The sequence below is a fragment of the Lissotriton vulgaris genome, chromosome 3_1 (assembly GCF_964263255.1).
Source record: "Lissotriton vulgaris chromosome 3_1, aLisVul1.2, whole genome shotgun sequence".
Classification (NCBI taxonomy): Eukaryota; Metazoa; Chordata; class Amphibia; order Caudata; family Salamandridae; genus Lissotriton; species Lissotriton vulgaris.
In genome coordinates this window covers 493,886,323-493,913,090 of record NC_141689.1, presented here as the reverse complement: position 1 = coordinate 493,913,090, position 26,768 = coordinate 493,886,323, and the positions used below count along the sequence as shown (strand labels likewise).

The following is a 26,768-nucleotide window of genomic DNA, read 5'->3' as shown; positions in this document are numbered from 1 at the left end:
ACCCCACCCCAAAAAAAAAAAAAAAACAAGAAACACATGTCCAAATTGTCCTTCACCCCCAGATGATCTGAAAAATGGTAGATCGGGGTATTCCATTACAATTCCAAAGGTCCCCCTCCCTCCGACGACCCAAACAGTAAGAAAAGCAGGCAGCAGTTTAGGCAGTTCACCGATATCAGCCGGTCTGGGCGGGACACCATCCAGGGCCACCGCTTCCACTGCAGCTCGTTGGCCCTCCGCCATCGCGGCTGCTGGGTGCTTCTTCACTCGTCGACGCCGACACTGCAAATGCCACCGAGGCTTAGAATCATCCACGTCAGCAACCTGGCTCGCTATCTCACACACCTCGGTGGGTGGGTCGATGCCCAGCAATTGGCAGGCCTCCAAGGCTGATCGCAGCTCGCAGCTGGTACACTTTGTTGTCTATTTTAAAAACCAGGCAGAATGGGTGACCCCAACTATAGCAAATATTCCGCACCTGTAGGTGGGTCGTGACAGGCTTGAAAAGTCTACGCTTCTGTAAGGTGAGAGCTGAGGGATCCTGAAACCGGACCGGTGACTGACCTTGAAACGCTAGTGCATGCATCTGTCTGGCCTTCTGTAGGATCTCTTTGTGCGAAAGTTCTGTACACAGACCAGGATGTCGGGGGGGAGCAGAGGAAGCCCGCAGGGCCCCGACGCGGTGTGCCCTATCTAGACGCAGCTCCGACTCAAGTGGACGCCCCAAAATATGATTGAAAAGTTCAGTCACAAAGCGGAACAGGTCCTTTGTTTCGTCGGTTAGGGACACATTGCAAATTCTAATATTATGCCGCCGTGAGCGATTCTCCAAATCCTCCAAATGAGTCTGTAGATCGACCTGCTGGTCGTGGAGCCGCACAATTTCTTGCTGCAAAGTTTCGAGTTCAGTGTCCTTATTATCACTCCTGGCCTCCAGCTCAGCAACCCTTTCCCCAATTCAATCCATATCCCTGCGAACCTCTCCTATTTCACTTGTAAACTCCTTCGTCAGGGTATGGATATCTTCAAGGAAATGAACAAGGACTCCAGAAAGGCCTTAGTGATAGGTTCCGAGCTGGCCACGAGCTCCGACGGCGCCTGTTATGAAGCAGATGCCATGGCGCCACGCTGCTGGCTCTCCTGGACCTTGGCAAAGAGATCTTTCACCTTTTTGTCTCTGCACCCTCTGTAAGTGGACATCGCCCACCTCCAGCGTCACCGTGCCCCACAGGCCAGAGCCCTACACACACTGCACCAGTCCAACATGCTCACCGCTATAGCCCCCAATAGGACTTCCAGGCCTCTGGCTCATGAACCAGCTCGTAGCAGATGCACCAGGCCGGGCCGTCTGCCCAATTACTCTCACGGCGGCAAGCGTGTACACCCGCTCTCCTAGCGGTCTCCCGGCAATGCCAGCGGTGGAAATCGTAGGAGCCCCCCACAGACCCACAAAGCCTCCTCAAGCGCACTTCTTCTGAGCGGCAATACGAGAGCCAAAGCTACACTACAATCCCCTTGTGCAGCACGCTAGCCGCGTCGTGTCTTACCTCCAAGCGTGTTCCACTCACCATCTAGGGACCGCTACTGGCCTCGGCCATGTGCGTGCTCCCGCCCCCAGGACTCGTGGGTTCCGTCGCTAGCATGCACACTCCAAGGCCCACGGCACCTCACCTCCACTCTGCAGGCCCACCATCACTAGCCGCAGAAGCAACACCATCCAATTCTATGCCTAGGGGTTCTCACTCCGGGGTCCCCAGGCCTGTGCTCCCCAGGGAGCACCTCTGGCCGGTTGCGGTCTTCCACACGTCTCAAAGGGGCCCCAGGCGTCCACCAATCGCTCCAGCGCCGCCACCACACAGCAGGCTCCCCCAGTCTACGCGGCGCAGAAGGGCCTACCAGGCCCAGGTGCTTGGTCCCCGCTGAGATCCCCAGGCACGCGATACTGTCGCGGGTCCAGCCGGGGGCCCCCTCTCAACCGCCTACCTGCCACCGGGACGCAGCCTTTCCAGCAAACGGGGCTCCGCCGATGTCACAAAGTGGGCCTTTCTCTGAGTCCACTCCTGCAGAGGGAAAGGTCTTGGCCAACGCACTCCTCTGACGCTGCAGACCGCAAACAACGACTTCCCCAAGAAGGCGGCTCTAGCGCCGCTCCACACTCAGAGGCCCAGCGGCCGTACACCAGCCGACTACGACCTGCCCGGCTACCGCAGCCAGCACCGGGCCACGGGCAATCTCCTCTCCGCCTCTGGGCCAACCAGCCGCCTCAGGGGTCCTCCAGTCCGGAAGCAACACAGCACCCGATGCCCGCAATAAGGCCTCGGGCCGGACACTCCCAGATATCTGGCGCCGAGCCGGGTCACAGCAACTACTGCCGCCTCCTCTGGATGCCCAGGTGTCCTCCAGACCAGAACGCCACCACTACTGCAGCCGATGCAAGCTTTAGCGGCCCGAAAGCCGGTGCTATGAAGGCCGTCGGCTGGATGGATGACCCTAAACACGAATATCTGAGCCATCCCATCACTGTGGAGGAAACCACTGTGGTAATAGAGAGCCTCCAATCATGTAGAGCGCCTGATGGCCTGCCCACTAAATTTTACAGGGAGTATGCAGATCTCCTGGCCCATCATTTATTAAAAGTTATAAGAAGAGTCATATGTAAAACACTGACTCTGCCCAGCCCAAACTACGCAAGAGGCCATGCTGGTTGCATTACTCAAGCCAGGACAACTTCCAGAAAATCGTGAGTCATATCGAAATCAGTCCTGTATTAATTGTGATGCCAAGATACTGGCTAAGCCACTGGCAAACAATATTTTTCCACTGCTACCCGAGCAAGCCCTGATGGATGATCAATGCAAAATAACATATGTATGTTATTTGCATTATTGCATCAGATTGGCCCAGAATCTCACACTGCAGCTGTGCTATTGAATACAACAAAGGTTTTTGACTCTGTCAAGTGGTTATATCTGTTCCATATCCTGAAAGCTTTGGGGTGCACCCCAGTTTTAATCAACTCAGTCGAAATCCTTTACTTCAACCTTCAACTTAAATATGGCAATATCAGATCCTTTATAGATAAGTCAAGGATGCCCGCTGTCCCACTCCTTTGTTCTTATGCTAGACCCTGTAGCTTCTAAACTAGGACAGCAATGCTCACACTGTGCCATAAGATATATGTCACAACCAGTATTGATAGCCCTGAATGCAGATAATTTCACATTATATATCCATGCTCCTAGGGCAACCCCACCCTAAGGCAAATTATGCAATTCGAAAACGTTATTTTGGTTACATATAAAAGTACATTACTAAAAATTCAATAAAAGAAGAAAAATAATCACGGTGCAATCCATTAAACAAATACATCGCAGGAGCAAGAATAGTAAATGCTACGAAAAAGTGACAGTGCATTAGTACTACAAGATAATTAATAATCAAAAGTCACACCTCTAAAACCATTCCAATAAACAAAATGCATCATGAAAAACAATTATATTATTTAATAAAAAAATAGCTAAAATAACATCGTTTTCCTTTTGGCGGTACCACATTCTAACGAGGATTGGCATAGCCAATAGGTCTCGCCTTTTGGATGTGAATGCATACCTATTAGTTTTGCAATTTTTTTTGGGACAATATTGTTGAGTGTTCACAAATGGGGTCTCTAGTTGGCAGAAGCTCAAAAAATGTCTAAGTAGAGACCCTCACTCTAGTTAGGGTAAGGTACATGCTAAGAGTAACCTGTGCTCAGCCCTTCGTAGCTTGGCAAGAGCAGCCAGGCTTACCCCCACACACAATGTGTAAAGTATTTGCACATGCACGCAATAACACAGTGAGAAGACCACAAAAGTACTTCACACCAGTTTAGAAAAATAGCCAATAGTTATCTGAGTAAAACAAGACCAAAACAACAAAAATATTCCAACATACACAACTCAAAATAAGAGTCTTCCATTACTTATAGAAACACAATAGCTCCAATAGGGCTATCTGGCCGAGCTTGGCGTTGACAACTCCACAAAGTCAGACCGGTATCAGGGGTCAAGACACAAGATTTTGGGCATACTGTGTTGCGGTGAATCACTGTGCCACAGTTGTGGCACCGGAGTCGGAGTGGTGCGTCACGGATGTCGATGGTGCAGTGCTTGAGACTCCCCTAGTGGCTATTCTTCGGAGGCGGTGCATCGCTGTTGGAGACTGCATTCTAAGACACGGTTGTTGTGTCTTGTGGGGACCATGGCTTCAGTGCAGGCAAGGTGTCAAAGTTGTAGAAAGGCCCTTTCCGAAGTCGCTCTACATCAGCTTCTTCTGGTAGCACAGCCACTCACTTCCAAGGGCCCAAGAACTGGATTTGGCACCACTTGGCAAGTCGGGCTCCCACCAGAGGAGTTCAGGTGCTACCAGTAAAGTATTTAATGGCCCGAGACTTCCACCAGGGGGCAAGCTCAACTCAAGCCCTTGGAGAACCTTTAGAAAGAAGGATGTAGGGAGCAAAGTTCAGTCCTCTCACTCCCAGGAGGTAGGAAGCCAATACACTAAAGCAAGCAGCAAAGTGGCAGTCCTTCCTGGCAGCACAACAGCTCTTCTTTCTGGCAGAATGTCCTCAGTCCAGAAGTGTTCTGAGTGTATGGTGTCAGTGGTCCAGTACTTATACCCAATTTGGCCCAAGTAGGAAGATTTTAAAGAAAGATATTTGTCAGGTACACGACTCTGCCCTTTCTTCCCTTGGCTCCACACACTAAATGGGGTGGCAATTTCTTTGTTTGAGGACAGGCAAAGCCCTAGTCAGGTGCAAGTGTCAGCTCCTCCCCCCACTCTAGCTTAGGAAGGCTTATCAATATGGTGATAGGTCATCAGGATATGAAGAGCACACCTCAGCTCACTGTGTGGGTGACTGTCTAGATTAAATTCACAAAGCCCAACTGTCATCCAACCCCAACATGTATTCTAGGGGCGGGCAGAGGCACCTACTGGTTAAGTAAGAAAATGCCAACTTTCTAAAAGTGGCATTTTCAGACCTGCAATTTGAAAACCAACTTCACAAAAAAATGTGCTCTTAAATTGTGAGTCCAAAGACACTAAACTCCAATTTTCTATTTGCTCCCGATTGACAGATATGTTTGTTCACTTTCAGGACACGTAAAACCCATGCATACATGTCCTACCTTTTAAATACAATGCACCCTGCCCATAGGACTACTGTGGGCCTACCGCAGGGGTGCCTTACATGTAATAATAGGGAAGGTTTAGGCCTGGGAAGTAGGTGTGCTTGCCAGGTAGACATTGCAGTTTAAATCGGCTGACACAGGCTCTGCGGTGGCAGGCCTGAGACATGTTCGAAGGTCTACTCATGTGGGTGGCACAATCCATGCTGAGGCCCACTAGTAGCATTTGGGTTACAGGCCCTGGGCACACGTAGTGCACTGCACTAGGGACTTACTAGTAAATCAAATACGCCAATCATGGAGAAACCAAATGCCATTCTGTTTTAAGCACAGACCACATAAACTTTAGCACCGGTCAACATGGGAAAGTGCCCAGAGTCCTAAAACCAGCAAAACCAAGTTCAGCACACACTCAAAAACAGGAGGTAAAAAGCAAAAAGAACAGGGGAACCACACTAAAAGATGCCAGGTCTAACAATGAACATCAGCAGAAAAAAAGTAAAAAAGTGCGATGATGTGCATGGTTGCACATATAATTTTAAGCTTTACTTTCTATGAGCGTTAAAACATGAAATATTATAATATTTGTGTTTTGCTCTCAGATTTGATATAGGACTATGCACAGGTGGAATTATTTATTTTTTGCTTCACGATCTCAGGGCTACGGCATTTTACCAGTCGTAGGAACAAAGGATGACGTTGCATGCCTTTGGAACAAGATATCGACGGTCGCTCTACCACGTGATCTTTCTGCCTTTGGAACATCAGGTCTGCTTTTGGAAGTTAAAATTGCTGGCTAAAAGGAGCGTGAACCTGAAGCAATGTACAGGAACTTTTGTGGAGCAAAAGTTTGACTTTTGAGGCACAGAACGGAACAAAGCAGGGTCACAATCTACACGCTTGTTGAGGGAAGCTGGGGCGAGCAGCCTATGGTGTCTTACACACAGAGGCATTCTGCAGCTTTTGCGACTGTAGTGCTTGTCGGCATGTGTCTTTTAAGGTAGACGTGGAGGAGCTGATGGTGCGTCAAACGTTGGTTGTGGTAAGCAACAGTAATTAAAACAAGCAGCGATGAGGGAGTGGGGGCTGACTCATACAGCGAAGTGGGAGGGGTTTGGGGGCAGGCAAGCCACATTGTGAAATCCTCTCACTTAGAAGTCAGACAAAGTAACTAGATAAGTAAAAGAGATTTACAGGACTGCTTAACTGAGCTTTCGGAGCGAGTGAGTAATCATGAACGCTCCTGTCAAGGGTTGGTCAAACACTAGCAGGAAATAAATAAAAACACAGCCCCCTCAATACGGACATATAAACACAGAAGTCAAGATACAAGTAACTGGGCAGTGCTCTGTGAGGGGAAACAAAACACAAAAAGGAGGGACAAAGACAAAGGATTAACCACTAGCAAGCAAGCATTTTTGAAGGACAATCGAAGGGACGAATAAAAGGGCAATGGGCAGGATGTAAGCCCACAGAGTGGATACAGCATGTCTTCTAGATACAGCATGTCTCGTAGAGACAGCGTATGCGTTGCCTATGCTCGACCTAAAAAGGAACAGATATTTACACATACAAAGGGAGAATTTAGCTGTTGTGAAAAGATCAAGGCAACACCACTTCTTCTGATGCCAATCTCCCTTAAAAAGGTTATTAAGAAACTTTGTTGAAGGCCAAGTAATGCTGACAAAATAAAATGCAGCAAAATCTAAGGAGAAAATTTGTTGTATGGGCATATTAGAACCTTGGATGTATCAAATTGGCCAAGGAGGAAACCGAGATGCCATCTAATAAAACCCAGCCATAATCTTGTTAAGAGCAATCTGTCCCAGGTATGATCTACCGCTTCAGGATATGGCTCGAGGGCTGGTGTGGTTTGGAGCTTCACGTACTCCATAACAGTAGGTTTTAATAGTTTGGTTTCTTTCCTCTGGCAGAGCCTTTAAGCTTTAAACGTTTTCTTGACACAGGCCACATTGGTTTTGGTCAGGGAAGCAGAGCTGAAAAAAGGCGAAGGCCTACCCAAGGTCACTAATTCCAACCGAATGTATTTTATACAGGGGACATTAATTTCAGGGTCACACAACAGACAGTCTAGGATAATCTCCCTATTTAATGAAATGAGAGATTTGTCCAGACCGTTCGCCACAGGTCAAGAGGGGCCATTTGATAATATCCTCTACGTACTCAGTCCCCAGCTCATGATGGACAATGGAGGTTGAACAGGCAGGTGGAACTCCCAGGAGTCACCTAAAATCCCTATTTTGTTGGCCCTGCATGGACTTAATTTTGGAGTATCCCCAACTCCGACATCCTGGCCCATGTTAAAACACGTTCAAGGACAACTTTCCCTGCAATCTTCATGGTGGAGTCCAACAATGATATTGGCAGGTAGCAGGGATCACCTCTTTTTTAAATGGGGACTATAATGGCAGTATGCCAAGATGCTGGAAGACCCTCTCCGACGAAAGCTTTAATGCAATTACACAGAAAAGGGGTCCTCAACCTTATGTTGTTTATCGCCACCCAAAAGACCATAGTGTCTTTCAGTTTGCATGCGGACAACCAGCTTCCCCCAAGATTCATTTTAAATCTTCTTGGAACAATGTTGCTGTGCCAATTTATAAGCTGCTCTGAGCTATTGATTTTACACGTATCCGTTGGCTTCTCCCTCAATGCCTTACGTAGATTTGCCAAGGTCTTCCTACAAGATTCATCAAACCATTTGGCTCATGTTTCCCTGGTCTGTTTGGCTTCATAAGAAAACTGATTACTAACTGTCCCAACAGGGCAAATTGATTGACCAAACCCAGATATTTATCATAAGTTGTGAGACAGTTGAAAACCGTAACGAGATGATTGACACACAGATGAGTCATGAGGGCATTTAGATCAGCATTTCTCCATGTCAACCGAAGACCCTGTGTCTTGACAGCTAAGGAGGATGAGGCCAAACCCTTCACACCGCTACCTCCCAGGCAAGCACATACACTGACACTCAGAGGGCTATGATAGCTATATATTTTTCCTATAACCACACCCTCTGTGGCCCAGAACATTAGATACAAATATATAATTGATGCCACAATCTCCCCTTACAACGGTCACTTTGGTGGGGTTCAAGGGAGTACAGGAATTCACAAGCATTAACAAGATTGAATAAATTAATAAAGTGAGTGAGTGCTTAGGCCTTCTGGTCCTTCCCCATATCTGTACCCCCTGAACTGATAGTGCCTAACAAGGTGTGAGCACTAGTCTCCTGGTTAGTCCCCAATTTTGTATTAAAAGCACTTTCTAGGATGATCTAATACCCTTTGTGCAAGGAGAGAAATTTGCTGTCCAGGCCTAGGATAAAAATCAAAGGGCAATTTGATATTAGCACTAGAATAAGATCTGGTATTCCCATTACAAAAAAATATAAAACGTACAATCAAACCATTGGACAAGTGGATAAAAAAGCTTGGATTAAAGTGCTACCAGCACAAATTGTACATATTTTATATACTACAGTGTAGTTAAGCCCACCCTCTCCCTACAAGATGGAGATGGGATCGCTGAAACAGAGTATGAAACATGACCATCGAAGCTAAAATCATCTGTACACCAGGTTTCTTGAAAAATATGATGTCATAATTATTTATAAAAGTAACCCAATTCTCATAACCCATTTTGCTGGTGATGCTCGCAATATTCCAAAAGAGTATTTTGACCTTCTGCATGTTTTCGGTCATATTAGTTCAAATCTCTGCTCCCTTATCTGGACTGGTAACACTGGAGTTAGTCAATATAGGGCAGTCTCCATTAGGTATTTCAATTATGGCGCTCAGATCACAAACCAAGGTGACATGTTCTACAGCTGGCTTCCAGGTCTAGGCACTGCTCAGACGCCTGTCAAGTGGTGTGACAATCTTTGTCAGAATATCTCCCAGTATCTCAAAGCTCTTCTGAACAGGGATGTTATAGGGTGATGGCTAGGATAGCATGAGGCCATAAATGGTTCTCTCTAATTTGAAGGTATCTAGCCACTTCTCTATAAAAATAGCCAAGGTCAAATATCTTAATAATGCCTGCTGCACGTTGGCCTTGAAGGGAAGCCCTAATGCGGTCCTCTGGTTTCTGAAAGTTATAATGTCACAATCACTCCCAAGTTCCCCAAGTTCTTTATGTATGCTCCCCACCCATCACACCCTTCTTGCCATAAGGGCTATGTAAAATGTTTTACCATGGCACCTCAAATTTGTGTGGATCCAATGCGTGGACTTGCTATTTAGATCCACTGTGGATTTGCAGGCATCCAGGCGTAAGATTGGCACATTAGCTAGAACAATCACAAATGGACAAGCGGCCAGCGGGAGATCACATCTGGAGGTGGAAGCGGAGGCCAAACCCATCTCCCTACATGTTGTTTGGGAAATACACAGAGCCCTCGGGCCCCAGGATCTGAGCCAGATACATCAAGGGCCCGCCGAATATGAGTGATTACTGGGTCAGACCCACTTAGTCCTTTTGTTAAACCAGGGCCCAATTGCCTCTGCCCTTGCGCCCCTCCCCCCAGTGGACTAGCCTCTTACACAGGGTTGAAAGAGGCAATTCCAGCTATCAGGGCACCATAGTTTGCTGAGTTACGAGTCAGTTTAGCATCCAGGACACACAGTTTCTTCGCAATGTTCCCCGGGCGATCGTACACATCCTACAGTTTAGATGCCAGGAGTGATCCAATTTCCATCCTAAGCTGGGCAAACAAAGCACCGATGGCCTCTTTGACTGGATCAATAACGGCAGGAAATGAAAATGTGAGGGGACTGGAATGACTTGTGGTAACAGTGAGCTTGCAGATGCTCTAAACACATTTAAAACATAAGGGAGAGGAGGAGGTAAGCCACTGTATGCCCTCCTATAAAGACCCAATCACCACAAAAAGTATAGCAACTATAGGCAGAATGTACGATCCACCATTACTACCCGAAACAAACATCAAGAGGTCCCACTGTGACTGTCACAGGATTACTGTGTGAGTGCTAAGGAAGGGGTGGTCATCCTAATGGAACAGGAAGCCTCACACACATCATTGTGTCATGCTTCATCGTCTACACTCTCTCCACTCAGCGCAGGAGGGAGTTCTTAAATAAAAACTACTGGATAAAAGAGGGATCCAGATCAGCGGATTCAAAATACCTTAAAGTCCAGGAATAATTGCTATCATTTGTAGGAACAATAGGTAAGATTAAAAACAGGTGGGATTGTAGTTTGAGTACAATGGCTCACACCGCCACAGAAGCTAGGCCAACATGTTTCTTCCCACATTAGAACCCCATACGGATCTAGTGCATTCTTTAAGGCCAGGGATCCTTAACTACCTTCTGAAGGCCTCTATACCCCCACAGCCGATGGGTACTAAAGCACCTAACAGCCTCCTTTCAACAGTAAGAATTTCCTTGCTGATAGCGCCTACTGCTTCTTCAATTAATCCATCAAGAATATTAACCTTGTTTTTGGCCGTGGCCACATCCGAATTGAGGTCAAGTTTATGTTTAACCATCCTCGCAAACTGATGGGGCGGTGCTTGTGAGGGAGTGATTTGGACAGTAGCAGGCATGGAACACATTCAAAGAACAAACAGCTTGGGGTGAATAACAAAGAGTTCGCAGTACCTTGAACTGCAAAACCAAGAGAGTAGGCCTAGTCTCCTCTGGGCTCTTACGGGAGCAGACGGGCCTGCCATTGGCCCAGTCTTCGCCCAGGTAATCCCACGCTGCGGAAGTGATCGCGGTCTCAAAAGCCATCTGCCTGTTGATAAATGGCTGAGCACAGCTCCTGCCGCTGTGAAAACAAATCTCCCTGTGATGCGGCTTTCTCTGCTGGCTTTTATCCACGCTATTTGGCTGATAACTGCCTGGGAAATTATATGATTTGGGAGTCTATCCGGGATAGCTATAAATGTGTTCCAAAATCAGTGATTTTCCCTTTGACAGGCAGTACCCCAAAGTCTGTGCCAGATTTGCCATTGAAATGGCGCAATTCCTCAGTTAAATATTTAGGCACATTGATCAAAAGCTTTCCTTATCTATGGCTGATTGCATAGCATTTTGAAAAGTTATAATCTTTCCTCAATTTCTTATTAGCAACCTCTTTTTTTCAACGCAGCTCTCAACGCTGGTGCTACTGGTCTCCGAGAACAAACAACCAAAAATTAAGACGGGAAATACTGACTTTGCCATATAACAGGGAGGGTTTGCAGCCCCGGACATGAAGTTATACTATCATATTGCAGAAGCGGACTAAGCTTTTTATTAGTACCATCAACAACCATAACTGGTACATCTTGCAGTAGAAAAGGGCAACAAGGGCTCGAATCCCTTGAGCGCTGTAACATGCTAATCTCCACATAGATGTGCATCAGAAATACATACAACGATTTGTACTGTACTTGTTTGGTATGATTTAATTTGCAGAAAGGTCCTGGAACCGACATATTCGCCCTCTATACCATTACAAAAACACCCTTTACTGCCCAAATCAAACCAAAAGAAATGGCACAGCTAAATAAAAACCACATCTCAATGTGGGGCGACTTATACCTAGTCCCGCAGGGCTCATCTTTGAGCCCTACCTTATTTAATATTTATATGACTCCGCTTGAAAGAGTGGTCGCCCCTTCAGGAGTGAAGATCATCAGCTATGCTGATGACACTCAGCTGGTGGTAGGGCTCACCCAGTTGGTAGAACAACCTGAAGTCTTTCATGACTTCCTTGCCAATGTCCATCGTTGGATGTCCCACTCTGCCCTCAAGCTAAATGGGGAGAAAACGGAGCTGATGCTCCTGGGAAAATCCAGTCCCTCTATCATTGCCAGCTGCTGGCCTCGGTCTCTGGGTGACCCTCCATCCCCCAAGAAGGAGATCAAGACCTTGGGAGTGTGGTTGGAGGAAGATCTGTCCCAGAAGACATTCAGCTGCCCCGGCCCTTACATCGCATCACTGGCTCCCCGTTAGGGAACGGGTGAAATTTAAAGCGCTGTGCACGGCCCATAAAATTTTGCATGGTAAGGGCCCACCGATCCTTGCCCCCATGGCACGCCCCTATAAGCCCACACGCCTACTGCGTTCGGACCAAAGACATCTCCTGCAGTCAACCAGAGTAAAGAGAGCTCGCTCTGGGGGCAGGCGTTTCTCAGTGCAAGTGGCGGCACTGTGGAACTCCCTTCCCTTTAAGATCCGTTCAGAGCCTAAGATCCTACTCTTTAGGAAACTTCTGAAGACCCATCTGTTTCCAGTTTAGTGATTGATCGGTGCTTCCTTCTTGTTCTGTACTGCGCCGGGATGCCCCTGGGTAACTGAGCGCATTATAAATTTTATATAATAATAATAATACCAAGAGGGTATGCGCACACATCTAAATGAATTTACAATATCCCCTGACTGTACACCATAAGATATATTTTTATATAATTGCTTATGGGTTACATTCAGAATGAACACGACCTGCTTCCCGCAGGAACCACCAACTTTGTACTGAATGGCCTCCCACTGCTTCAAGATAATCCAGCTAAGGCAGATTTACTTTGGCTTGTTGAAAACACAAAACTATTGCTGGTTACATCTTTTTTCGATACATGTTCCCCAGAATCCATTATTGCTGTTTCACCTGTTGGTACACTTTAAGTATAAAAAAAACTCCTGATCTTCATAAACACCATTCCGATTGCAGCAATAACATTAACACCCAAGAGGTCAACTCTTTTCTTTCAATCCAAACCCTCATAAATGTGTTGTCCATTAATTACCTTTAGTGTTGCGGGTTTCTCCTTGCACATCTGTGCGTCCTCTGCACCTTGCTCCCTATTAAAAAAAGAATAGCCCGTAGCTTTCCTATTTGCACCCTGTTGCAACTTCCAGGCACCACTCACATCTACCGCTCCAGACACAGTGTAGTCTGGCTCAAGTCACTATACACATTCCTTGCACAGATCAAACTTGGCCTCATTGCAGTCAAGTCTGATCTGAAATGTTTCACTGCCTCACTGATCGGCCAACCTTACCCCCCCCCCCCCTTCCTGGTGTCTATCATCTCAGGATTCAGCCTCTGTAACCTCCTAGCGCACTGTCAGTGCAAAGTCCTGTCCTTTGAGTTCAGAGCACCAATAACTCTGTGCACTTTCAGAAAAAACCTCCAAAAAACACCTGCACCAACTAAGAGCAGTTCGTATCTCCAACAACACCAACTGATAATTCATCAGTAACTTTTTCCCACCCAAGTACTGCACGGACTTATATGAACACGCTTCAATTAGTCATTAACTTATCTGCCTCACATTCCATCCTATCCCCTACCTGCTTCTTTTGATATATGCAACTGGGTTGTACTGCTCCATCTGCTGCTAGTTTTGTGCTGTGTTCCTATGTAAAGAATGTGGATTCAAAAGCTTGAGCATATTTTTCAAAATGTACTGTACGCCTCTTAACTAAATGTACTTTTCCCTAGTTTCTCTAATAATGTACTTATATTATGTTACTGTATACACTGACAACATAGAATATCAAACACTATTGCATTGTTTTAACATGTGTTCCCTTTTCATAGTAACAGTGTGTCACCACCTGAATTTGTCTAATGGTATATGACCGCTTTCTAACAACGATTTGATATGTAGTGAGTGAACCACTATTGTGTAGCGCATTGTCCAGTGTGTGGGATTTAGAAGCATTACTTCGAAACCTACCAAAGGACAAGCTACGTCAGCTCGCCCTAAAAAATGAATACCATACAGGGAACTGTGGCCCAGGCTACCATCAGAAAATGTACATTCACAATGCACCGGACAAGACTATCTGTTCAGTAAAGAGGCAAAGCATCCGCCAATAGAAGCCCATGCAACAGAAACACAGGGGAATAATGCTGGCCATACATTGCTCAAACAAGTATTGAACATCAAACACCATATCTGAAAGTTGGGAGTCAGTACATTCGCCAAGAAGCTAATTTACCTCACCCAAAGAAGGTCTCCAGAAAACATTTGAAGCCATTGCAATCTCCACCACCATCTACCATATCCATAGACGCATGCACAGTCTGCTTTACAGCAATCTTGCCATCTTTCAACACACCTTGGAAAGGATTTGAGACATATACTTCTGGAGATTGTAAACAGCCAAAGATCCCATCTCCCTCAAAGCCTGTGACTACGTGTCCACACAATTGGTATTATATGACCTAAATCTCAGGCTTCCTATTACAAAAACATTTTGCCAAATGAATGGAGCTGAGTCAACAAGAAAGTAAGGTCAGATGAGAAAATATATTTTTCTTTGCTTTCTAGTATCAAACAGCAACACAGCTGCTATTGTCTGAGACGTCTCCCACACTACGTTATAGTATCAGCTGAAACTACTTAAATGGCAAATATTACTCAGTAGATTTTGTCCAAATGTTGAAAATATTTAACTTCCGCAGTATCTACCTGAATGTTGAACATTTCAGAAGCCTTCCTTTATGGAAAAATTAAAAGTAAATTTTCTGCAACTAAGTACACTTTTGGAACGAAGTACTCTCATTTAGGTGACGTAGGGTTGTCACTTGTCTTTTTTAAATCTAACAATAGGCCCAAACCTGAGTCTTTTGGTAGAAGTAAATTCATTATTACCCTCTGACCATCATCATCATCCATGTAGCAGTTCTACAACTCTACCACATCAGACCCAAATTAATCTACAAATATTTTAAAAGATCCTTTAGTGCAGGGGTCTCCAAACCGGTCCTGGAGGGCCGGATCCAGGCCAGATTTTTTGGATATCCCCATTGAGATACATGTAGTTATTTTAAAAATCTGGCATGGATCCGGCCCTCCAGGACCGGTTTGGAGACCCCTGCTTTAGTGATTACCTTCCTCATCAAAGCAATCTCGTTCTCCTCAAGATAACATACAGCCTTCTTCCTGGCTGCCTCAAAGGGATATCAGTCTTCAAACGTCTGAATGATTCTACTTCCCAGTGCCATAAACAGGGTCAAGAATGAGACCTCTACCAGCATCACATTCTTTAACTTCTTACCAATGATTCCAAACAAGTTGGAGAAGGAAACAATACGAAGGCAAGGTCGAAGTCATCAGTAATGTATTACGGTGGGTTGGCATCAAGGGTATTGCTTCAACCACAACAGCTTCATGGTACTGGTGCTTTACCACAATAATACAGTGGAGGACCTGAATATGCTCTGTGACTCCAACCGGTGAATGGAAAACGGTTGCCATCAGATAAGCCCAGCTCTCACTCAGCTGCTTGATGATCCTTCCATAGGCACCAAAGACACTTGCTAATAGTGTCTACATTAAAGATATGAATCTGAGATTTGCCACAGTGTAGAAACCATATAATCTGCAGGAAACAAATAGCTCTAATCAAGCTCCAGGGGAATCACTCTAACCTGCTTTAGATTTCAGAGACTGCAAAAGATCTGCAGTGGAGTCTGATGAACTGCGATTGGGTCAGTTGTAGACACTTGTCCCCTTCCCCACCCGGAGCGGGAGTGACAAATGCACCACTTTTAGGTTGGGGAGGCTATCTGGGAGAGGGGGAGATCAGAAGACTCTGGTCTCTGGCAGGCTCCCTTTCATGTCGGTCCGAACATTACACTGCCAACAGTTTCCACCCCATCTCAACCTTCTAATGAGGATGAGAGACTTTACTGTATCAACCCAGAGAGAGCTCTCTCTTTCTACAGCAATTGCACCAAAGAGCAAAAAGCAGCCTCCTGAGGGCTTGCGGGCCCATTCCACCAGGCACAAGGCCACTACTACTACTACTACTACTACTACTACTACTACGTTATTGATTAGGGTACCTGTCTTGGACATTTGCCACAATGCCACATAGACATCACCCCACATGTTCACAAAGCACTACTGCTTGGACAGTCAGGTCTGTCAAGACTGACATTGCACCCTTTCAGTCCTCCAGGACTTTTTGGTTTTAGCTAGCTTGCAGACACACGTCCCGGGAAGTATTGCTTTGGTATTTACTGTGAGAGGAGTAATCTGCGATTAGCAGTCTCTATCAGAAGAACATGCTAGTTACCTTTGATAACATATTAGCACTGAAATAGTCACAAAGAAACTAATGTCAGTGCGCCGGAGTATGGGTACCGCAACGTCACATCCGCCACAGATGACATTGACGTGGAGCCAACGGGCATTACCTACCTGAGTGCACAGATATTTTGCTCAAGATTTTCCATATCCAGTCTTACACCTGGGGAGTATTCTAAGGTGAGGAATATGCAGTTATAAGTCTCGTTCAGAAATTACAAAATTAGGGAAAACTGTTTTTGTAATACTTTGTATTGAATCTGTACCATTATAAATCTAAGAGACTTGGAGTGCTAGTAAGGAAGTTGTATGAACCAATCTGGTGCCTGGTAAAGGGGTTCATTAATAAATTTGCTGATATGAATATCCATTTGAATGAAGCCAATCCAACTAGAGAAATAACATAGATAATACAAATGGATCGTTCTGTTTCCCCATACTACCCAACCTAAGTATTGCACTCTACTGATGCGATCATACCAACTTCTAGTATCCCACCCTTAATTAAGCCTCTTCTTCTCCCATACTTACGAAAGCATGAGTAAAGGTCGGCTGAAGTAGCTTCAAGAAGACCTCTTTGGTGATGTGTAAAACTCTGTAGGTGAACACATAAAAAAACTTCACTTTAACTTCAAACTGTGAGAAGCAAAGCCTTTCACCGTGAACTGAAGCAGCTTCCTGTTTAAAACATGTGGCTTACAGTGAGGTGGACCACCACTTCCGGGTTTTTGCAAAATACAAAACCGTCTGTAATTGGGGGATAGATTTGGTTTTATTTCCACATAATTTGTTTCTGACAGGGCCGTGATATTTTTGAGTACAGCTTTCCTTTTACTGTGCTAGTACATCTTTTATAAACAACCATGCCAACTTTAACAACTGAAATTATCGCTAGAAATTCTTGAAAACCACATGAAAATATACTAACGCTCTCAAGATGTACATCAATGAAAAAGCAACATGTCTGATAACGCAGAAGCAACAAACACTTCGTTATCAAAAGCTCCGACATGAATATTACTTAGAAAAAAATAAAAACATTCTCAAGTGAGTTCAACAAACAGAAAGGAAAATCTATACATATGCATGTATATTATTTTGCACGTGAACAGACAGGACTTCCATGATTTCAGACATGCGGAGATGTATCATTCCCATATGTGTTCAGAGACCTCTTAGTTCAATTGAATTATCAGCCATATAAGGGTCAGGCTGGGAGGACCTACCTTCGATCCATCCAGACTAATGATCCTATAGACAGTCCTTGTGCTATCGTAGAAGTAGGATACAGTAACTGCATGCTTGCTGGTGGGGACCCAGTTCTTCTTGGTGTTCGGGTCAATCTGGAAGACATGGGCGCGGGTGCTGTAAATGGGTTGCTCCCTATAAGAAAGAAGGTAGAAAGAAGTGTTGGCTCTCCTTTGTATCAGCAGAAAATCAGGCAAAATTAACCACATTTGAAACATACAATTCACCTCTCTGGATAACATCCGCCACGTTTTATAAATGAGTTGTCTGAACGGTCAAAAGGTCAGAAAAAGGTCAGTTCCCTAAATATACAAGAAACATCAGTAATATGCTACATAACGCCAGCTTGAATGCGTCTTCCGTGACGTCACGTGGTCTATTATCAGGAATACCCGTACAATCTCGTCACTGGCTGCAAACGACAGAAGCATTTAATGACAGTCTGCCCTGTGAGGGCTGTATCGTACTTACATGTTTAGAACTTTCTGAACGCATCGCAGAGCTCACAACATCGTAGTTTCAGCGCCCACAGGGGTTGTCGGGAGTCTCACACCAGCGGCAGTTTGCTCACGCTACGTCGCCATGCATGGAATGTACGTATCTAAAAATACTTGACTTTGCTTGTATGTGGACACTCGCAGTTTTAAGATAGCCCTTGAGTGCGTCACATCATTGCTTCTGCTCACGGAACAGCCTAACTGCAAATGAAGAGCTCGACAATTTGTAGCTTTTTTTAAACTCTTTGTGCAAAATCATATCCCAAACAATGAGGGCAATTACTTTCTAAAAGGTTACGGATTACCAGACCAGTACAGCGGAAATGAATACTACTTGAAGCCCTAATTTACTGTTTGTGTAAATCTTGTTAACAACCTTTCAAAATGAAAGGGCAGGAGGGCTTTTTGTAATTGTTCTCTATGCGAGTTTTCACCAGCAACAACTGCAGAAACTTTATATCCATGCATCGCTTAGACGAACGGTTGATAACTTTCAAACAGATACCAATCAAGATTGATCACGTCTGATCATCCCACGTCTTATGGGAGGCAGCTCTCGAACAATAGTCCAAAAGTAAACATTGAACTACTAGGACGACTCATGTCTACAACATGCAGCATACCCCTTGCGCCCCCCCCTCCCCCACCCCCCCGCGCCTAGGGCCATATAATATTCCACGTGTGCTTTATATTCTCAGCAACTTTCCATTACAGAGAGTCCAGGTACTGCACTATTCCACTAGGGCCGGCCCAAGGCATGTGCAAACTGTGCACCTGCACAGGGCCGCCAAACCCGAGGGGCCGCCACGACGAGGGGCCGCCACGACGACCGACCGAGCCGAGGATCGGATTCGGATCTATCACTGTGGCGGCCCCCTGGCAGGATTTGGCGGCCTTCGATCGAGCACTCCGATGAACTTTGGTGGCTCCTGCAGCACGTGGGGCCAACTCGTGATGGCTCTCGTTAGCTGCCTCGTGGTGAATATACATTTTGCAGTGGCAGGACAGAGCCTGCCTGCCTGAAAAACGTGGGTGTCGGATTTGTGCCAAACAGCTCCAGCTGCAAGTTGCAACCTCTTGTGCCGGCAATGTGAGCAGGGTACTAAAATACATAGATATTCTGTGAACCTTCTAAAATGAAAAAGGAAAGGAATAATGCATTTGACATAACCCCCGCATATGTTCCGGTTACGCTTAGAATTGCCGGTACTCTCTCTTTCAAAATACCGGACAGTACCGGGCCATTTAAGCACTGACTGATGGTGAAAAAATGTTCAAGACTTTACACACAATGGTTACTTGGTGGTAGCTTTAGGTTGTGACTAATACATTTTTACATTCAATGTATTATAATTTCTTGTATTTTATGTATTTGAAACACAATGTTTCATCACATTTTAGGACTAAAGGCTAAGATCCTTATTGGAGACATTTTAAATGGAAGGGCCGAATTTTATCTTAAGACACTCTGGTCCCAAGTCACAAAAATGACGCAGGACGTTTGCCGGGAGGGTTAGGGTGTAATGTGTTCTCTACTGCTCATCCATTTCAAGAGTGACTGGCGCGCGGGTTCTGCAGTCCTGAATTTAATTTCTGCCCCGTCCGGACCCCCTCTTCCGGGGCCCCCACCTACACTCCCTGCACAGGGCCACCATGAGCCTAGAGCCGGCCCTGATTCCACCCCCACCAGGTCCACTTTATCTGGCGTTGGTATGCTGTGTTTCATTCCTGCATTCCCTCCCCTCCCCCCTCCGCCTCAACAATTGCAGAGGACCTGACCCACAAAGGCACTTTGTGGAAGTTCACTCTTTTTCAGTATTCACAAACTACGATTGAATAGTACATTTACAACCGTGGCGATTCGGCAGTTGGGGCAGAGAACTCTGCACATACTAAGATAAGCCTGCCTCATTCTGCGTGCCTTGGACACATGGAGGAGGCAGAACCCTGTTCGTTTTGCTCTGCGGTTACATGAGGCAGTTTGTAAGGTTGTTTTTACTGAAAGATTGTTTTAAATCCGAGGGGTTCTTAATAGTGTCTTCTGTTGGGCTACAGATGTCGCCTGAAGAGAAAAAGAAGAACCTCGCATCAAACATTCCCACCTGGCTTTCAACTTTGAAATTAACCTATAATTAATATCCAGAGCAGAATATGCTTCAATTTCACCTGTGTAAATGTATAATCTATTCAACTGTTTTGACAAATCTTCACCTCATGCCCCTTCTATACCCTCTTTAAGTATCCTCTCTATTCAAGTATTGTGTCATTATTGTAAAGAGAAGTACCTTCTCTGGGGCCGTTACTTTGTAAAGCACATCAACACACATTGTAAGTAGAGGAGACCTAAATAAATTAATGACATAAACAGTAGTGCCTGTATGAATCCTTAGACCCTATGCAGAGCTCATACACATGATCTGTTCAAAACAGCAGAAATGCCTTTATTTTTACTAATAGTGGACACATAAGTATTTCGTTTTAGACTCGAAGGAGCGTCAGAATATACTGGCATGTGCAAAACGTGTTTTGAACATGTCAACTTCACTGAAGCACTAGCCGTCACATTGGGAGGAGAATGTTAATGCACAATAAAAGATGAGCAATTTGAAAGAAGTCAAAGATCTGTAGAACCACCAATTGAAGTGCTCCAAACAAAAACTCATAGCTGAGTAAATGAAATAAAAAGTCCGTGCAAGGTTTTCCCAGATCTCGTTTCCTTTCACCCCTTGCTCTTCCCACACCCTGCCACTAGATTACATTTCACATTTTCATCTGAACTTCTGTTTCAGGTGATACTTTTCCCTGAACCCCACCTTCGTCTTCCCACTGCTGTTTTCCATCCCATATTCCTACCTCCTGCTCTGGTTTATCTGGAGGGACAAATCCATACTTCTACCATCCAACCATGACTAAAATGATTCCCGCTATCGGAAGCTATTGTAAATCTGGGTTGTAGGATGGCAATAAGGGTCATTGTCCAGAAATGGGGTTCTGGCATTCCCCCTAGGCACCAGGACTGTGAGTTCGGAATGGAATATTATAGAATGATGGAAAAGGAAGTCTACAAAGGAAGAGGGTGCCAATGGAAATTTGATAAACTATGGGGAGAATGGGCAGCAGATGTGGGTTTAAGAGAGGGGCAGAGCTAGGTACAAAAGTCCATATATAGGTCGGGAGCGTGGAGATCACTTGATCAAGCAGCCTTTATAAGGATTCAGGACCATGGGAGGAACAGTGATTCTGTGGTTATACAGAGCTCGGACTCTGGGGCGATCGGGGTGTTCAAGGGTTGTTGTGATTTGTGTGTTAATGTACTTGTAATGCAGAAAACAATATAAATGCTTTAAAAAATTATTAAAATGTGTATATTGTCTCATTCCCTTTGGCTCTTCGGTTTTTCCATTTCTTATTTTTTTTTTAGAGGACTGCATCCATACCTCACTATACTCATTAATCCTTTGCCTACTCAGTCTTCCTCTAAATTAATTTACTTCTTTTTTTCTCCTTTCATTTTACAGCTGTTACCCATGTATGATTTACTATGGGATCAACAATTAAGCTTTCATTTAAATACAGGAAATTAATAATACAGGACCTGATTAGGATGGCAGGGGTATTCACGTCTGGCCGCCACCCTAAAGGATATGGGGACCGCCCGACTTCGTGTCGGGGGTCCCAATGGCCATATTACAATGTGACCGCCACGGTGACAGTTCCATTGTACGTTTTCCATTGTGGCGGGTGCTGCTGGCTGCAGCTACCGCCGTAATGGAAAAAAATAATGTTTTACATATCCCTGTACTACGTCACAGGCATCATGCCGTGCCTGTCACTTGGTACAGGAATATGTAGGGGGGCACCATAGGTGCCCACCACCTTACAAAGGAAATGAGCCAGGGGTGAAGGGGTGCCCGCTTCGGGCCTCCAATGTCCCCCCCACCAGCCTTTCCATGGCAGGTGAACCGCCATGGAAAGGCTTGCGGTTAAGGACCATCCTAATCCATACGGCAGTGCCTGGCAGGCACTGGCACCATTGTAGGGTTCAGAGTGCCCTCCGAAGGGCCGACGGGCTCCTTGATGGTCCACCCCTCTGCCCGCCATCCAAATGTGCAGGGTGGTAAAGCTGCTCCGACCATGGCTCTTCGCCATCCTAATCAGCCCCATAATGTTTATGTGTTCTTGGAGTTCATTTCTATTGATTGTGATGACACTATATTTCTCTTAATTTGCATTTTAACTAAAAGTGTTTTCTATTATTTAGTTTCTCAGAAATGAGTTCTATTATTTGGTTTTTATTTACAAACTACATCAGGGATGACCTTCTTGAAGATAATTGTCCCAGGAATAATAAATACAAGACACCAGGGGAGCACAAGAAAGTTATCCGAACAAGAAAAGGCATCAGAATGCAAGGAAATGCAATGAATAGAGTTTGCTCTATTGTGAGACAAAGATTAGATTCCCAGGAATACCACAGAGGAGAAATACAAAACATTTAAATTAAAGGGTGGCTTAAGTTCTATAGCAGAGCCACACAGAAGGACATGAAACTGCTCAAGGAAGATCCGCTCTAAGTTTGTCATGAGAACAACTAGATGACCTCAGAGACTAATCCCTTAAGACAAAGATGATCAATTTGCACAATAGTTTAGCAAAGCATTTTTTTCAACTTGCAATTTTTTTTGTGGACATTTTATTTTGAAATTTTGAAAGTAGTCAATCCTCAAACTTGTATATATATATATATGTGTATATATATATATGTATATATATATATATATATATATATATATATATATATATATATATATATATATATATATATATATATATATAAAAATATAATATCCCCGCCCAGGAAATAGGGTGGGTCTATTTGTCAAAAGGACAAAATAAACAAGTAAACGTGTTTTCCTTGATCCTAAAGAATACATCTCGAGCGTCTGGCGCAGCCCTGTACTAGTAAGGCATTATCATATTGCTCCATCGTCATCCAAGACACTTGACCTAATTGATTGAAATGCTATTTGTTTCTATCACATCCAATCGCTATTAACCACAAACACTAACTGTAACCTCTTGCTGATAACTTTGTCAAGTTTGACTACTCTAGATTGCCACAACACGAGCACAATTCCAACAGCTTTCAACTCCGGTTTTGCCCTTATGTCATCATCTACTTAACTTTATTCACCTCCTTCTCTGTGACATCTTAATCAGGTTAATTCTGAAATCCAATTCACAAAACCTCATATGACCTTCTGATCCCTCAAACCTTAAATTATAAACATCAGGTCATCTATTCATGCATCCTTACTTCTCTCTCCTGTCCATTTAACTTGTCATGTCATTAAAGGAAAGAAACTATCCACAATGTGTTGATTCCTGTTGGACTACCACTTTTGAACAATCAACAGCCAACAATAACTTCTGCTCCAAAAACAAAACCTTCCGTCAAACGGTCTTTCTTTTTGAAAACTCTACAATACCTGGTATTCAAGACAGTTTCGTTCTAATCATTTACTAAGAAACTACTTAACCTTCTCCAGTCTGGATCCAAGCTCATCACTTGCCCAAGATTTCTCTTTCTGGTTCAACTTTAACATCTTTAACATCTCATCAAACTCTTACCTTTTAACAGGTCTATGTATCCTCCTTGATCAATCTGCCACTTTTGACTACAGAACACCTTGACCTTGCTGACATTAAACGGTTTCTCCTACCACTCTAACTGCTCATTTCCCATATGATAGTGATCACTAAAGTGTACACTTTTTTTCAGTGAGTATTCACCAATGCTGTATGCTAACACTTCCATTTGCACCGTAGACCTCTTTTCATGTGGATATTATAACCTCATGTTTTTTACTACAACTTCAATGCTGATATACACATATTTTTCTCTTTCCCCTCCAGTGTGCCAACTAGACAGCCAGATGAACACTGGTCCCATACTGGAAGCACCAGCTGGATCTATGACCCCTTGTGCTCAATTCAATAAAAAAAGAAATCATCCATTTACATCCCTTTGTTTACTAATTTCACTGATGACTCTCTTTTCCACCTGAAGTCCTTATTGTGTACAGTAGGTGTTCTTAACCTTTTATGGATTAAATCTTGCTATGAGTTATAAACAGGTACAATTTACACTAACCTACATCCACAGGCCGATGAGCTGCATAACTGGGTGGAAGGACGATAAAGTAAGAAAGTAGAGTTAGACTCCCTAACTGGAGAGGGGATTCAAGGGGGGATAGCTGCAGTGGGATAAAAACCGTGGAACATGGAGAGTCTTTTCTGAATCGGAAATACATCGCCAGGCATAGGGGTCAGTGAGATGGGCAATGTAGAACGTCAAAATCAGACTGGGCCCTCTCCATTTCATTGAGTGGGGTTGAGCTCCTGCTTTTTTTTTAACACAAAGTTTATTGCTTTTGGTTATAACACAAACAAGTATTAGTACAGGAGGATAGTGTCTAGCTTGGTAACATATTGTATAGCGAAGTCTGAGACATATTAACAAGGTCTAAACATTTGTCTATATCTGAACATAAGTCGGAATATAAGTCTAGTAATAACCCAGGACAAAAGGTCAGTTTCATTGATATAGAACCCCCCACCCAGATCCCAATCCAAACTAGAACCATTGTGTGTTTAATATCGATAATGGACGATAGGCAGTCAACTCGCGTGGGGATTTCTAGGGTTTCAACAGGGATGTTACCAGGGCTTCCCTAGTGGTGGAAGGCAATAGACCTGCATCTAGGGATGTATTGCACAGTTTTTCCAACTGGGAGACTAGCTGAGTCAAGTAGTTAGTGGAAGATTCCACCGGGAGTCCGGCGTCTTGTTACGAGCCAATTCCTTGAGGGCACCCTTGATTTAATTCGCCATAATAGGACAGACAGATCTTCCCTATCTGCTGCCTGCACCCTAGGTGGACGTGCCTTCGGTAGGAACTCCAGGAGCTCTGAGGGGCTGGGGGCAGGGTGTGCAGAATTTCATTCTGTGTAGTAGTCATAGAATGCAGTATTAATATTGAGCTGTGTGACCACTTCTCCTGTCAGGGTATTCACTGCTAGGATCAGATTGGTAAGGGGTCTGGACATATCATGCGCACCAATTGTGTGCCTGAACAGTCCGCCCCTCTACATGCACCATCTGCGTGTACTGACGATAATTCATAACCCCGAGAAATTCTAATACCTCCGCATGCAGAACCCTGGTCTCCAGCAATAGAGATGCTGCATCTGTGTTGGTCAACGTCAATCTCTCTAGGAGTCCCAGTGAGTCCTCTGAAGTTCCAGGAGACCCACCCTCCTGGCTCCTACCACAGAGTTAACAACAGTGCTGAGAATGACTACCTCTAATGTCTCCCATTCTATAATGGGTGAGGTAGCAGTGTCAGTGTTAGTTGTAAAGTATGCATCTATCGCAGATGACAGTTACTTGTGGAAGACGGCATCATTCAACAAGATAGGCTACAGACGCCATGTAGGAATTGGAGCGGGTACCTGGCCCCATGCCAGCAAAACCTCGAGGAGATTATGGTCTGATATAATCTTGCCTAGGTAAGTGGCATGGGTGATATGCGGCTGAAGGTCCATTGGGCAGAGGAAGTAGTCTAACCTTGTATGTAGATGTGAATAGAAAGAATATTGTCTTATACCTTTGTTTCGCCATCGCCATACATCAGTCAGTTCCCAACCATTCACTCACTGTTTCAACATACGGGCTTGACGGGCCGGAGTGGTCTCGGGCAGAGGGGAGTGTGATCTATCCAGTATAATATCCAATACTGCATTAAAATCCCCCCTTGCACCCAAGGGAATGGTGCCCATACTGCTAAAACCGCTGACAAGTGTGTACAAAAGGTGCCCCGGTCTGTATTGGGTGCATAAATGCATCCACAGACTATCTTGTCTTCAACTAGGGTGGCCCTTACCAATACATATCGACCCTGCTTGTTCATCCTTGAGCACAAGTTGCAACCCGGCTCGTAACCAAATTGCAGCCCCACTGGAATAGGAAGAAAAGGAAATATTAAATAGTTGGCCTCGCCAACAGTTATGTAATTTGGAGGCTTCTGTGGCAACTAGAAGTGTTTCTTGGAGAAAGGTAATATGGCCTGGCACTGGTGTAGTTCGGCTAATATCCTTTGCCTTTTTTGTATGGATTCCATACCCCGTACATTCTGGGTTAATACGTTGTATTGTTTGGTCACTGATGTCATCTGTGTAACTGTGACTCCTATCTTTGGACACATTATGCTTACTGACTCCCAATACTCTGCCAAGAGATTGTGGGTGGTTCGACCAAACCTGTAAAAATAAGGATAACCATACAAAAATTGAGACACCTGTGCACCTGCTATAGGGGTACAGGTAGCCAAACCAATAAATAGGGCCCCACGAGCTGCAGGCTCCCCGTCTCTTCGTCCCCCTATGCCTTTCCTTCGATGGTGCCCTCTTCAATCGCTCACTACCCCGGGAATCAGGGAAGTGTTGATCCAGCCAGTCCAGGATCAGTTCAGGGGTGTCAAAAAAGTGCACCTGTTGGTCAAATAGCACTCTGAGATTGGCCAGGAAGAGGAGGGCATAGGTGAGGCCCGCATTTCAAAGCTGCCCCTTTGCGTCCTGAAAGCAAACCCGGCCTGCTGGACAACAATTGTATAATCTGGGAACAGAGAGATCCTCATGTTGTCCACCAGAATGGTTGCTCAGTCTCTGGCTGCCTGCAACAGGGTATCATGATCACGATAATTAAGGGTCTTGGCTA

At 44.9% G+C, this 26,768-nt stretch overlaps 1 protein-coding gene across 1 annotated transcript in view; it reads right to left on the bottom strand.

Moving 5' to 3' along the window:
- Positions 1-26,768, bottom strand: part of HOMER1 (homer scaffold protein 1) — a 754,981-nt gene that overhangs the window by 557,106 nt on the left and 171,107 nt on the right. The window contains exon 2 of the mRNA XM_086960736.1: positions 17,472-17,628. Within this exon, the coding sequence (XP_086816862.1) occupies positions 17,472-17,628 (157 nt within the window). The remainder of the gene's footprint in view (positions 1-17,471; positions 17,629-26,768) is intronic.